Here is a 10,751-nt window from a genome sequence, read left to right as displayed (position 1 = left end):
AGATTCACTTGACCAAGGTGAAACCTGGTGTGCCCCCTCCTACTTCACACTGCCAGACATACTTCCAGAACATTTCTGCTCTATTCTTGTGTATAAACTCTTCCTTTTGAGCCTCTCTCCATTGATGCATGTCAACCTCTACTTGTCTTTTGTTGATTTTGAGGCCACTTGCCCATATAACTGGCAGGATATTGAAGAAGAATCATACCAACCTGGTTCTGCTACCTAACAGCTGAGTTACTTTGGTCAAGCTCTTGGACTTCTGAGGCTGTTTCCTAATTTCAAAAGTGAGGATATGATGTGTTAGGCCCTGGTGGGTTGCAAGGAAGAGGTACACACATATCACCTTTGATGATAAAGGCCGAATGTTAACTTGGATGGAAAGTCATCCCAACAGTGATATTGTCTCTGGCCCTAGTACTTTGAAAACCTCACAGAATATTAATTTAGCAGTATTTAGGATAGGGTTTGAGCTCTGAAGACCTAAAGTGTGGTTATTTCTTCATATGGCTGTTTTCCATACTAGAGCATGAGCTCCATGTGGGCAGGGTCTACAGTTTCATCTTTCTGTCCTAGGCACTCAGTTCAGTGCCCGATACATAGTAATAGAGGCACAAATGTTTCAAGAGTTGAGGAATTTTCAACTCTTACTGAACGAATAGGAAGATATAAAGGCTTCTCAGAGAAGGTATTATTTAAGCTGATTTTTTTGTGTGTTTTTTTGTTTTTTTGAGATAAAGTCTCACTCTGTTGCCAAAGATGGAGTGCAATGGCGTGATCTCAGCTCACTGCAACCTCTGCTTCCCAGGTTCAAGTGATTCTTCTACCTCAGTCCTATGAGCCACCATGCCTGGCCTATGTAAGCTGATTCTTTAAGGGTGAGTAGAAATTTTTTCCAGGTGAATAAAACCTTGAGATATTATTCCAAGCAGAGACCAGTAGGTGCAAAGGCACAGGAATATAGAGATGTTGAAGTTTACCAAACATGGCTAGATTAAAAAAACAAAAAGGAAACTATCAAAATCAAAAATTAAAATTAAAAATCACCTAAAATAAAAACTATGAATGGGCTTGGCCAGAGGTCACATCGCAATTGAGTTAACTATGACCGTAGACACTCAGTAATGGATGGACGTTTTAGGGAAAAAACATAACATTCTCAGGTTGTTGGCAGAGAATCTGGAACAGTTTACAAATGCAGGCATTGAATTCTGGGAATAATAACACTGTAGTGATATCGTGTCCTTCTCTGTGTATGAAGCATGTGTGTATCGCACACTTCTCCAGGTGCTGAAAACCACATTCTTCTGGAGGAGCTCATGAGGAATCAAGGGAGACGGATGGGTGAGCAGCTGATTATCATGTGACAAGTGAGGTAATAGAGATATGACTGAGATGCTATCTAAACAGAAAGAAAGGAATTATTCGTAATGTATGGAGTGCTGGGGAAAGATTTCTCAAATGAAGCCGGCCGGGCGTGATGGCTCCCACTTGTAATACTGGCACTTTGGGAGGTGGACGTGGGACAGGAGGATCTAGGAGTTCAAAACCAGCCTGGTCAACAGAGCAAGACCCTGCCTATCTCTCTATTTGAAAAAAAATAGATAAATTTTTAAAATGAAGTGATATTTGAGCACTCTGGAGCACCATACAAATACAGGACAGACCGAAGGAATGTATCCAGCTGAATTTGAGTTAACATTTTTTGAAATTTTATATTGCAAAAGTAGTACATATTCACTGTTTTGAAACTAGAAAGAATTGATAGGCAAGGAGGGCTGTCTACAAAGCACTCCATAGATCCACCATACTGAGACAATGCTTAATGCTTTGATGGATTTATTGTATACTTTGTATGCATATGCATGTATTATATACATACATGTGCATGGTTAAATAGAAATGGTTCTCCTTGGTGTTCTGTTTATCCATTTATTGTTATGAAGTAAATCCCCAAAGAGCACATTTGCTTTGCCCAAGGGAGTCTTTTGCTACATACTGCGGTACATAATGAAAACTAAACAAGGGGCTAACTATTCAGCCTTGTGACCTCGTGGTGATTCAAATCGAGGCTTTGTCAAAGGCAGATTAAGAAATGAACTTGGTGTGTGGGTGGTTATGCTTGGCATTATTGTTTGTAATAGTATGATAGGGATGACTTCAGTGTCCACCAACAGGGAACTGGTTAAGTAAATGGTGGTACATCCAAACGATGAATACTGTGCGGTTGTAAAGAAGAATGAGAAAGACCTCTGTACTCACTTAGAAGAACGCACATATATTGTGTGTGTGTTTTAAAAGGAACAAGGAATGGTATAGTATGCATGGTATGCTACTTTTTATGTTGAGAGAGAAGAGTAGAATAAGAATATACACGTGTATTTGCAAAGATAAATTCTGAAATGATCTATAAGAAACCAATTAAAAGTGTTTGGCTGTGGAAGGAGAATAAGACTGTGAATGGGATTTGGCCACATACTTGTATAGGTAGTTATATTTAAAAATTTTCTGAACTATGTATTTGTACACACGACCCTTTTAAAAATAAGTGAATGAAGGAATGAAGTAGGATTATGAGAAAGAGATAAGAAGAAATGATCTAAGGGGCTGCCCATCTTTTTAGTACCCAGTGAATATTAATACATAACAATAGCAGCAAAAATTGGAAGAGTAGCCCCAGGAGGGTAGGGAGTCAGCCTTTCCTTTGTCTTTTCCTCAGTTTCATATATTAAACAAAATAATCTGAGAACAATGAAATGACCTGAAACAAAAATGTCTCCAGATCTCTTAAAAAGAAGTTGGGGCAGGTTTCTGTAGTGCACTTCCCAAAAATGGGCTGATTTACCTCAAGAGGCAGGGATTCTAGCCTACATGGGATACATACAGGAGAAAAAAAATCAGAAAAAGAAAAGAGATTTAAATATAAATAAATGAAAATAACAATTCTCCCTGATTATAAAGGAAATCATTCTTTTTGTAATAATTTGGATGACAAATATTAAGAAAAATCTTTAATTTGCCACTCAAAACATTCTGGTTTGTTGCTTTTTATATGTTTTTATGCATATAAACCTTTTAAAAAGTAGAATTGTAATATATAGTCTTTTTTCACTTACTATATTTTGGGCATATTTCTGTGGCAGTAAATATATCCTGGCATCATCATTTTTAATAGCTGGATGTATATTAAGTTAATCACTACCACCCCAGAGGTGAATTTTCTTATACATACATTTTAATGGGCTCGAGCAAACATTTTTGGACTGAATTCATAGAAGTAGAATTTCTGGAGGAAAATAATTTTTAGGGTTTTTAATAGAAATTTTCAACTTATTCTCCAGGAAAAGTGACTCAGGTTATACTCCCACCAACAAGGACAGAGCTCCAGATTCCCCTTTCCATTTGTCATCTTTGCTGCCTTTATACAGAAAATCTCATTGTTTTCATGACATTGCTTTGATTTCTTGTGCTTTTGAATCTTTTTATATGCCATTGGCCATTTTTATTCTTGTGAAAAGTGCCAGTTTCTCCATTGCCCATTTTCGGTTGAAAATCTTTTTTTTTTTTTTCTCAGTAATTTTAAAGATTTCTTTATAGGCTAAAGATACAAACCTTTTATCTGTCATTGAGGTTAAAAAAAACTTTCTCCCAGTAAGTAATTTGTCACTTCATTTTTTCTTCCTTCTTTTCTTTTCTTTTTCCTTTCCTTTCCTTTCCCTTTCTTTTTCTTTCTTTTCCTTGTTTCTTTCTTTCTTCTTCTTCTACCTTCCTTCCTTGCTTTTATTTTCTTTCTTGGTTTCCGTTCTTACTTTCTTTTCTTTTCCCTCCCTCCCTCTCTCTTTCTCTTTCTTTCTTTCTTTCTTTCTTCTTTCTTTCCTCTTTCTTTTTCTCTTTTTCTTTCTTTCTCTCTTTCTTTCCCTTTCTCTCTTTCTTCCTTTCTTTTCTCTTTCTTTGTTCCCTCCCTCCTTCCTTCCTTCCTTTCTTCCTTTTTTAACTTTCTTTCCTTCACTAGCCAAGCTCCAAAGTCACATTTCACTTAATTTTTATCCTGCCAAATTTGAAAGCCTTTTAACTTAGTGATTTTAATGTAAACAGGAGCAAGAGAAAATGTAATTATCTAAGTCTCACTCTGTCACCCAGGCTGGAGTGCAGTGCCATAATCATAGCTACTGCAGCCTTGAACTCCTGGCCTCAAGCAATTTTCCCACCTCAGCCTGCCAAGTAGCTAGGACTACAGCTGTGTGCCACCACACCCAGCTAATTTTTAAAAATGTTTGTGGAGATGTGAATTCGCTCTGCTGCCCAGGCTAGTCTTGAACTCCTGACTTCAAGTAATCCTCCCACCTTGGCTTGCCAAAGTGCTGGGATTATAGGCGTGGGCTATTGCTCCTGGCTGAGAGTTTAGTTTTGTTTGCTGGTGGTGTTCTTGGTATCTTCTCATATTTGAGGCTTTGGGCTAGTGCTGAAGTATTACACTCACCATCCGAGGTTTACAGGACTTTTGGTTTAATATTGAACAGATGGAACTGTTCAGTTCTGCATCTTTGCAGGTATACAGAATGTGCCTACCAGGCATCTGCTTTATATCCATTGAAAGCAAGAAATAATACAGTAAAACTTTGCCTGGCTAGAGGCTTTGAAAGAATGGCATATTCTGGTTTAATTCTATGAACTTGGAAGTATGAAGGTGGAAAAATAATTCAAAACTTAAACTTCCTGTTGAATGCAATTTGAAAATATAGCCAATGATTCCACTTTTCTTCTCTAGTAAGGTTGGACATTCTGATTTACTTGGTGTTTTATTATAGAACTGCTAGTATGCCTGAATCTTACATTGTGAAGATACTTTTATAAAACTTGAGATGTAAGACGATGTAAATGGTTTTGTAGGACATCAGGCTGGATGAGAACGGACACTTGTAAACATACTTTTTAGACTAAATCTCTGATTGCCACTTGTTTTCTTATTGAACTCATAAAAATAAAACACATCGGATGGAGGGTGGGAGTAGGAAGGAGATTTATGTCTTTTAATTGCATGTCATTGTTTCCTAACAAGGCAGAACATATGGTAACCCTGGCTTTGGACCTACAGAAGGAAACACATTTTACTACCTGCTGTATGCCAAAGGTTCTCGAACACCTGGAGGGATTACTGCAGCACAGATTGCTGAATCCTAATCTAGAGTTTCTGATTCACCAGGTCCAGGGTGGGGCCTGAGAATTCGCACTTATAAAAAGGTCTCAGGTGCTGCTGGTGCTGCTAGTCCATAGACTACATTTTGAGAACCACTCTTGTCTATTAACTGTAGATTGTAGAACTCTAGAAAAAAGCTTAGTTTGGTCTGGGATAAGAACCACACAGGTTATGGAGAAAATCATGAAAGATTCAACCCTTGGTCCCAGCCTAGGGTTGGATTTCAGGTAACAAGCAATACACAGTGACATAACACAATTCTTGGTTTTTATGATTGCAAGTCATAGCCAGGTATCAAGTGAGAAATTCAGTTTCATTTGCAAGGCTCAGAGAGGCCAGGTGATTCTAGAAAAATGGGCCTTGTATTTGTTTTAAACCAGTAAAGAGCTTTAAGTGCTTATTAAATTGAAAGCTTTGTGTTCTTACTATTTTGTATTTTATTTTATTTTATTTCTTTTGAGATGGAGTCTTGCTCTGTCGCCCAGGCTGGAGTGCAGTGGTGTGAGCTTGGCTCACTGCAACCTCCATCTCCTGGGTTCAAGTGATTCTCCTGCCTCAGCCTCCCAAATAGCTGGGATTACAGGCACCCACCACCACGCCTGGCTAGCTTTTGTATTTTTAGTAGAGACAGGGTTTCTTCACGTTGGCCAGGCTGGTCTCAAACTCCTGACCTCAGGCAATCCGCCCACCTCGGCCTTCCAAAGTGATGGCATTACAGGCGTGAGCCACTGCACCCGGCCCAAAAGCTTTGTGTTTTTAAAGATATTAGACATGTTTCTTGTTTTTAAAAGAAATCTTAACAATAATGTAGGAGAATAAGACAAACATTTTTCCAAAAGAGAGAAATCATTGTGCTTATTTTGTCCTATTGGGATGTTGGATACTATAGTCGGCTTCATTAATCATCAAGCATGCTATGGATTCTCCATTTATATAGGATCTATATCTAAGTTAAGGTAATACTGGTAATTCTTGTGCTCCATTTGAAGATGAAAAATATAGGCCAAAATCACAGACTTTGCATAGAAGCTGGATAACGAAGACAGCTCTGGAGGAACACATAGATATACACACACACGGACACACATATATCTAAAGTATACACACATATATTTTTTAAAGTTTACTTTTTACAGTTTTAAAGCTTTTAAAGCAAAAGCCAGCCCCTCCCCTCTCCCAGAGTGGGTGGCCCCTCCCCTCTCTCTGAGTGGGCGGGGTCAGCGGTTGCATGGGCTGCTTTCCTTATGATGCCACAGGTCCCTCTGGACATGCTGCTGCCTGGCCACGCCTCCTTTCCCTTTCATCTTTCTCACTGACCAATGGGCTTGGAGCATTAAGGCCACGCCCCTATTCTGCATTCTAGTGTGGCCCTGGTTACGCCTGTTGTGGCTCAGTCGCACAGCTGCCTGGTAGGTGACTGGAGGCATTCAGCAGTGCTCACTGGGATTTCGCTGAGGTGGCCCCAACCCCGCCTCCCTCCACATCCCGCGATGTCAGAAAAAATACAACAGGGGAAATTGGCCGCAGCCAAGAAAAAGGTAAAACACACCAGGTCATGGCCCCCAATCCAGCCACAGACGCCCTCTGATGACAAGACCGGTGCCAGAGTCCATACCAGTCCTGAGGCATACCAGACTGGGCCCCCCAACCCCAGCGCCTCTGGGCTCCCCCGACCAAAAGTCTTGTCAGTCAGCCCCACCCCTTCAGCAAGGAGCCCAGTCCCTGCCCTTGCCAGTCACCCCAGGGTGACTTTGGGCAGGTGACTCCTGGGGCTCCCTGCTCCATACTCAGCCCTCACCTCCTGCTGCCCCAAGCCCAACCTCCCTGGGCTCTTTGGGCTTGCATCTCCCAGGACCTGGGTCCCCCAGCCCCAGGCCCCGCCATCGCCAGTCATCCATGGGTGACTTTGGGCTGGTGACTCCTGGGGCTCCCTACTGCAGACTCTGCCCTCCCCTCCTGCTGCCCCAAGCTCGACCTCCCTGGGCTTCTTGGGCTGGCGTCTCCCAGGACCTGGGTCAAAACCCTGTGTTTCCCTCCCCCATCGTGGAGCGGTTACTTGGGCATCGCGCTGATGTGGTCCCCTCCCCTGGGAGGAGTGGAATGTAGTGATGTCACAGCCCCCCTAGGAACTGTCATTACTGCTGCAAGAGCGGCAGTTGATCTTACAACCCCTGAGTTTTTCTCACCCCATTTCTGAGGTGGAGCAGCTACAAGAGGAGACCAACCACCTCAGGAAGGAGCTGGAGAGTATGGGAAGACAGCTGCAGGCCGAGGTGGAAAACAATCATTTGTTGAGTCTCGTCAACATGAGACAGGAGGAGAGGATAAATGAACAAGCTGAAAAGATTCGTGAACTGGAGGAGAGGCTGTGTCACCAGAAGCTGCCAGGGCAGGAGAGGCTGCTGGAAGTGGTGGAGAAGCTGTTAGAACAGGAGAGGCGGCTGGAGGAGCAGGAGAGGTGGCAGGAGGAGCAGGAGAGGCTGGTGGATGAGGTGGAGGAGCTGCTGGAACAGGACAGACTTCGGGAGCAGGCTGAGAGGCGGTGGCAGCAGGAGACTTTGCGGGAGCTGGAGAGGCTGCGGGAGCTGGAGAGGATGGTGGAGGCAGGGTGGGAAGCCCTCTACGAGCAGCGGACCGAGCCACACAGTGGCTGCGAGGAGCTGGTGCGTTGCCCCACCTGGGGAGGCTGCCCTCTTCCCTAGCCCTCAAGGCCTTTGTTTCCCCACCTGTAAAATGGGGCATTGTAGCCTTCACATGAAATGGTACTTCTAAAGGTACCTGCGAGCCAGAGCCCTGCTCTGATGGCTGTGGGAGAGAGGGGATGATTTTTCTAACCTGCCTCCACCCTTCCCGGTGCCATGGGAGGCAGACGCCAAGTTCTGGGGTCTCCAGTTTTAGTGGGTGGCCACTGATTGCTTCTCTCTGTCCAGAACAACGAGAACAAGAGCACAGTCCAGTTGGAGGAGCTGAAGAAGCCGGGTGAGCTGAAAGAGATGGTAACCTCCGACCCATCCAAGAACGGCTGGGAGGCGGGCACCAGCCTCTGGGGAGGGGAGGTGCCAGGCCAGAGGCAGCTGCAGCCTGGGGGCAGGTGACTCCAGCACCCTCCAGGGCAGTCCTATGACTATTTCTTGCTTCCTGTCCTCTGACTTTTAGAGGTGGGTAGCCCTGGGCTCCTCCCAGGTCTGGACATCATCATCCCAGCTAGAGGCATGGAGCCCCCGAATCACAGAGGAAGAGACAGTGGTATAAGAGGCTCCTTATGTCGGGTGTGGTGGCTCACACCTGTAATCCCAGCACTTTGGGAGGCTGAGGCAGGACAATCACTTGAGGTCAGGAGTTTGAGACCAGTGTGGCCAACATGGTGAAAGCTCATCTCTACTAAAAAAAAAAAAAAAAAAAATTAGCCGGGCCTGGGGGTGCATGCCTGTAATCCCAGCTACTCTGGAGGCTGAGACACGAGAATCACTTGAGCCCGGGAGGTGAAGGTTGCAGTGAGCTGAGATCGCACCGCTGCACTCCAGCCTGGGACACAGAGTGACACTGTCTCAAAACAAAACAAAACAAAAACAAAAAAGACTCCTTAAATTCAAACTGGATTCTGACCTCAGTTCCACTGGTCATAATTCAACTACTTTGCCTCTCTAAGTCTCTGTTTCTTTAACTTCAAAAGGAAGTTAGCCTTTTCCTTGCAGAGGTGCTGAGGATTAAATGAGATAATACGTGGAAACATGAGGCATGTAGCACACTTAGCAGATGGTGGTTGGCTCCCCCTGCTTTTCCACCAGTCTGTGGCCTACAGTTTAAATGCTGGGAAAAGGACGTGAGATTTGAGGCTGGGGAAGGAGGCATGGGGTTCTAGGCAAGGCAGGCAGTCTCTTAGGCCTGGAGCAAGGGGTCAGGGGCCTGGGCAGGCCACAGAGCCCCATAGTGCCCTTGCTACCCTATTAATGGGCCAGGAATCTGGAAGCCGGCCACCACATGCCCTCATGCCCAGGGTCTTCCTGCAGGTGGAGCTGAAGAGCCAAGAGGCTCAGAGTGTGCAGCAGCAGCCAGACCGGTACCTGTGTACCGCTCCAGGAGCCCCAATCCCACAGGAGCTGGGGTGTTGCTGACAAGCAGCGTGGTGAGTAGAGCCCTCAGGTGGGGTGGGCAGTCAGGAGCAGGGGAGGCTCGCACTGTGCTCAGATTCCCACCCCCCTCCCTCCCTCTGAAGATCTTTATGAGGTGAGCCTCACTGATAGCGTGGAGCCTGCACCAGGAGAGGACAGGGAGGGTTCTCCCCATGACAACCCCACTGCACAGCAGATCCAGCAGCTGCTTTCTGTAACGCAGGACTCCCCAGGAGCACCCAGGCTTGGCTGGAGAAGCTGTTGGTACAGGAGAGGCGGCAGGAGGAGCGGGAGAGGCTGCATGCCATTCTTTTCGGGCTGCCGAGAACAGGGAGATAAAGATCACCATCATCGAAGCGCTGGTCAAGAAATTAAAAAAAAAAAAAAAAGTTAAGGGGTTAATCTCCTACACAATTCATTTACTTCATTTGAAAGTTAGAGCCACTTATGTTTATTTGTGTTTCCAATTTATAGTTTAAATTTGTGTTTCTAATTTACAGTTTAAATTTATTTGTGTTTCTAATTTAGAGTTTAAATTTATTTGTGTTTCTAATTTATAGTTTAAATTTATTTATGTTTCTAATTTATAGTTTAAATTTATTTGTAAAAAGTTAAAGGAGAGTGGGTCTTTCCCTCGTGTTCACTCTGGCATCCTTTAGCATTTTTTTAAATTTGATAATTATAGGACGTTAGCATGCATATCGAGTTTGCCCTTATGTGGTGGGAGTTCAAACACACAAAGACCCACTATATGCACTCAACTGTTCTTGCTGGTTTGGGATAGGCTGCCATGCTTTTTCAATGTTAGTGCAGCATGTATATTCATTAGGGAATTCAGATAAAATTTGCTTATGTTCTGCTGTTATGTTTGATCGAATCCTAATCACAGTGAGCTCTTCATTAGCTCAGTATGTGGTTTGCCCTCCAGTGCGCAGTTTATTACTTTGTAATATGCCACTGTGAGTACTGACATTTACAGCTGTTTAAAGGCGGAGCACTGGAAACAGCCTTTCCCCCTTTTTCTGTGTATTGGGGGTGAGAGTAATAACATTTTGGGGAGCTTTTTAAATCTCCCAGAAGAGGAGAGTGGCCTGCTCTGGCAGGTGTGTGCAGGATAGAAGATGTTTCATTTGTTCCGGTGCCAAGAATGAGCCCTGTACTACGGTAGTTCCCTTAGGATTTGTATGTGCTCTGGGCTCATGAAGATACTGCATCATGAGCTGTGGCAGTTGTACTCTTTTTTGACGACCTAAAAAGGGATGATTTCTGAGGAATGAAAGGCTCCCATCATGACTCTGGACGTGGAAAACCTTTTCTAGCTTAGAGCATTTGTATCTACAATACATTTTAAAGTCAGAGTTCATGTTCCCTGTTTTAATCACATGACTACATGTCCCAGTACACAAAAGGGCACTGGTTGGCATTCTTCTTAATGTATTTAG

The 10,751-nt window shown here is 43.9% G+C and overlaps 1 protein-coding gene and 1 pseudogene across 3 annotated transcripts; both read left to right on the top strand.

Annotated features, from left to right (window-relative positions):
- Window positions 1–72: 72 nt before the first annotated feature.
- LOC116464751 (golgin subfamily A member 6-like protein 9) lies at window positions 73–10,008 on the top strand. Of its 3 annotated transcripts, none has more exons than XM_032148012.2 (7): window positions 264–878; window positions 1,288–1,344; window positions 6,561–6,735; window positions 7,396–7,860; window positions 8,128–8,176; window positions 9,208–9,323; window positions 9,533–10,008. In XM_032148012.2, the coding sequence occupies exons 3-7, from the start codon at window positions 6,688–6,690 to the stop codon at window positions 9,701–9,703; spliced, it is 849 nt and encodes a 282-aa protein (XP_032003903.1). In that variant the 5' UTR covers window positions 264–878; window positions 1,288–1,344; window positions 6,561–6,687; the 3' UTR covers window positions 9,704–10,008. The 3 variants fall into 3 exon arrangements, with proteins under 3 accessions (XP_058291149.1, XP_032003903.1, XP_032003902.1); XM_032148011.2 differs by having other exon boundaries at window positions 1,288–1,375; XM_058435166.1 differs by lacking the exons at window positions 9,208–9,323; window positions 9,533–10,008 and having other exon boundaries at window positions 73–878; window positions 1,288–1,375; window positions 8,128–8,395.
- On the top strand, window positions 6,742–7,389 carry LOC131382704 (uncharacterized; annotated as a pseudogene).
- Window positions 10,009–10,751: the final 743 nt, after the last annotated feature.

The sequence above is a fragment of the Hylobates moloch genome, unplaced genomic scaffold (assembly GCF_009828535.3).
Source record: "Hylobates moloch isolate HMO894 unplaced genomic scaffold, HMol_V3 SCAFFOLD_1517, whole genome shotgun sequence".
NCBI classification, from domain to species: Eukaryota; Metazoa; Chordata; class Mammalia; order Primates; family Hylobatidae; genus Hylobates; species Hylobates moloch.
The sequence above is the reverse complement of the archived record's forward strand: the minus strand, read 5'-3'. Positions and strand labels throughout refer to the sequence as shown.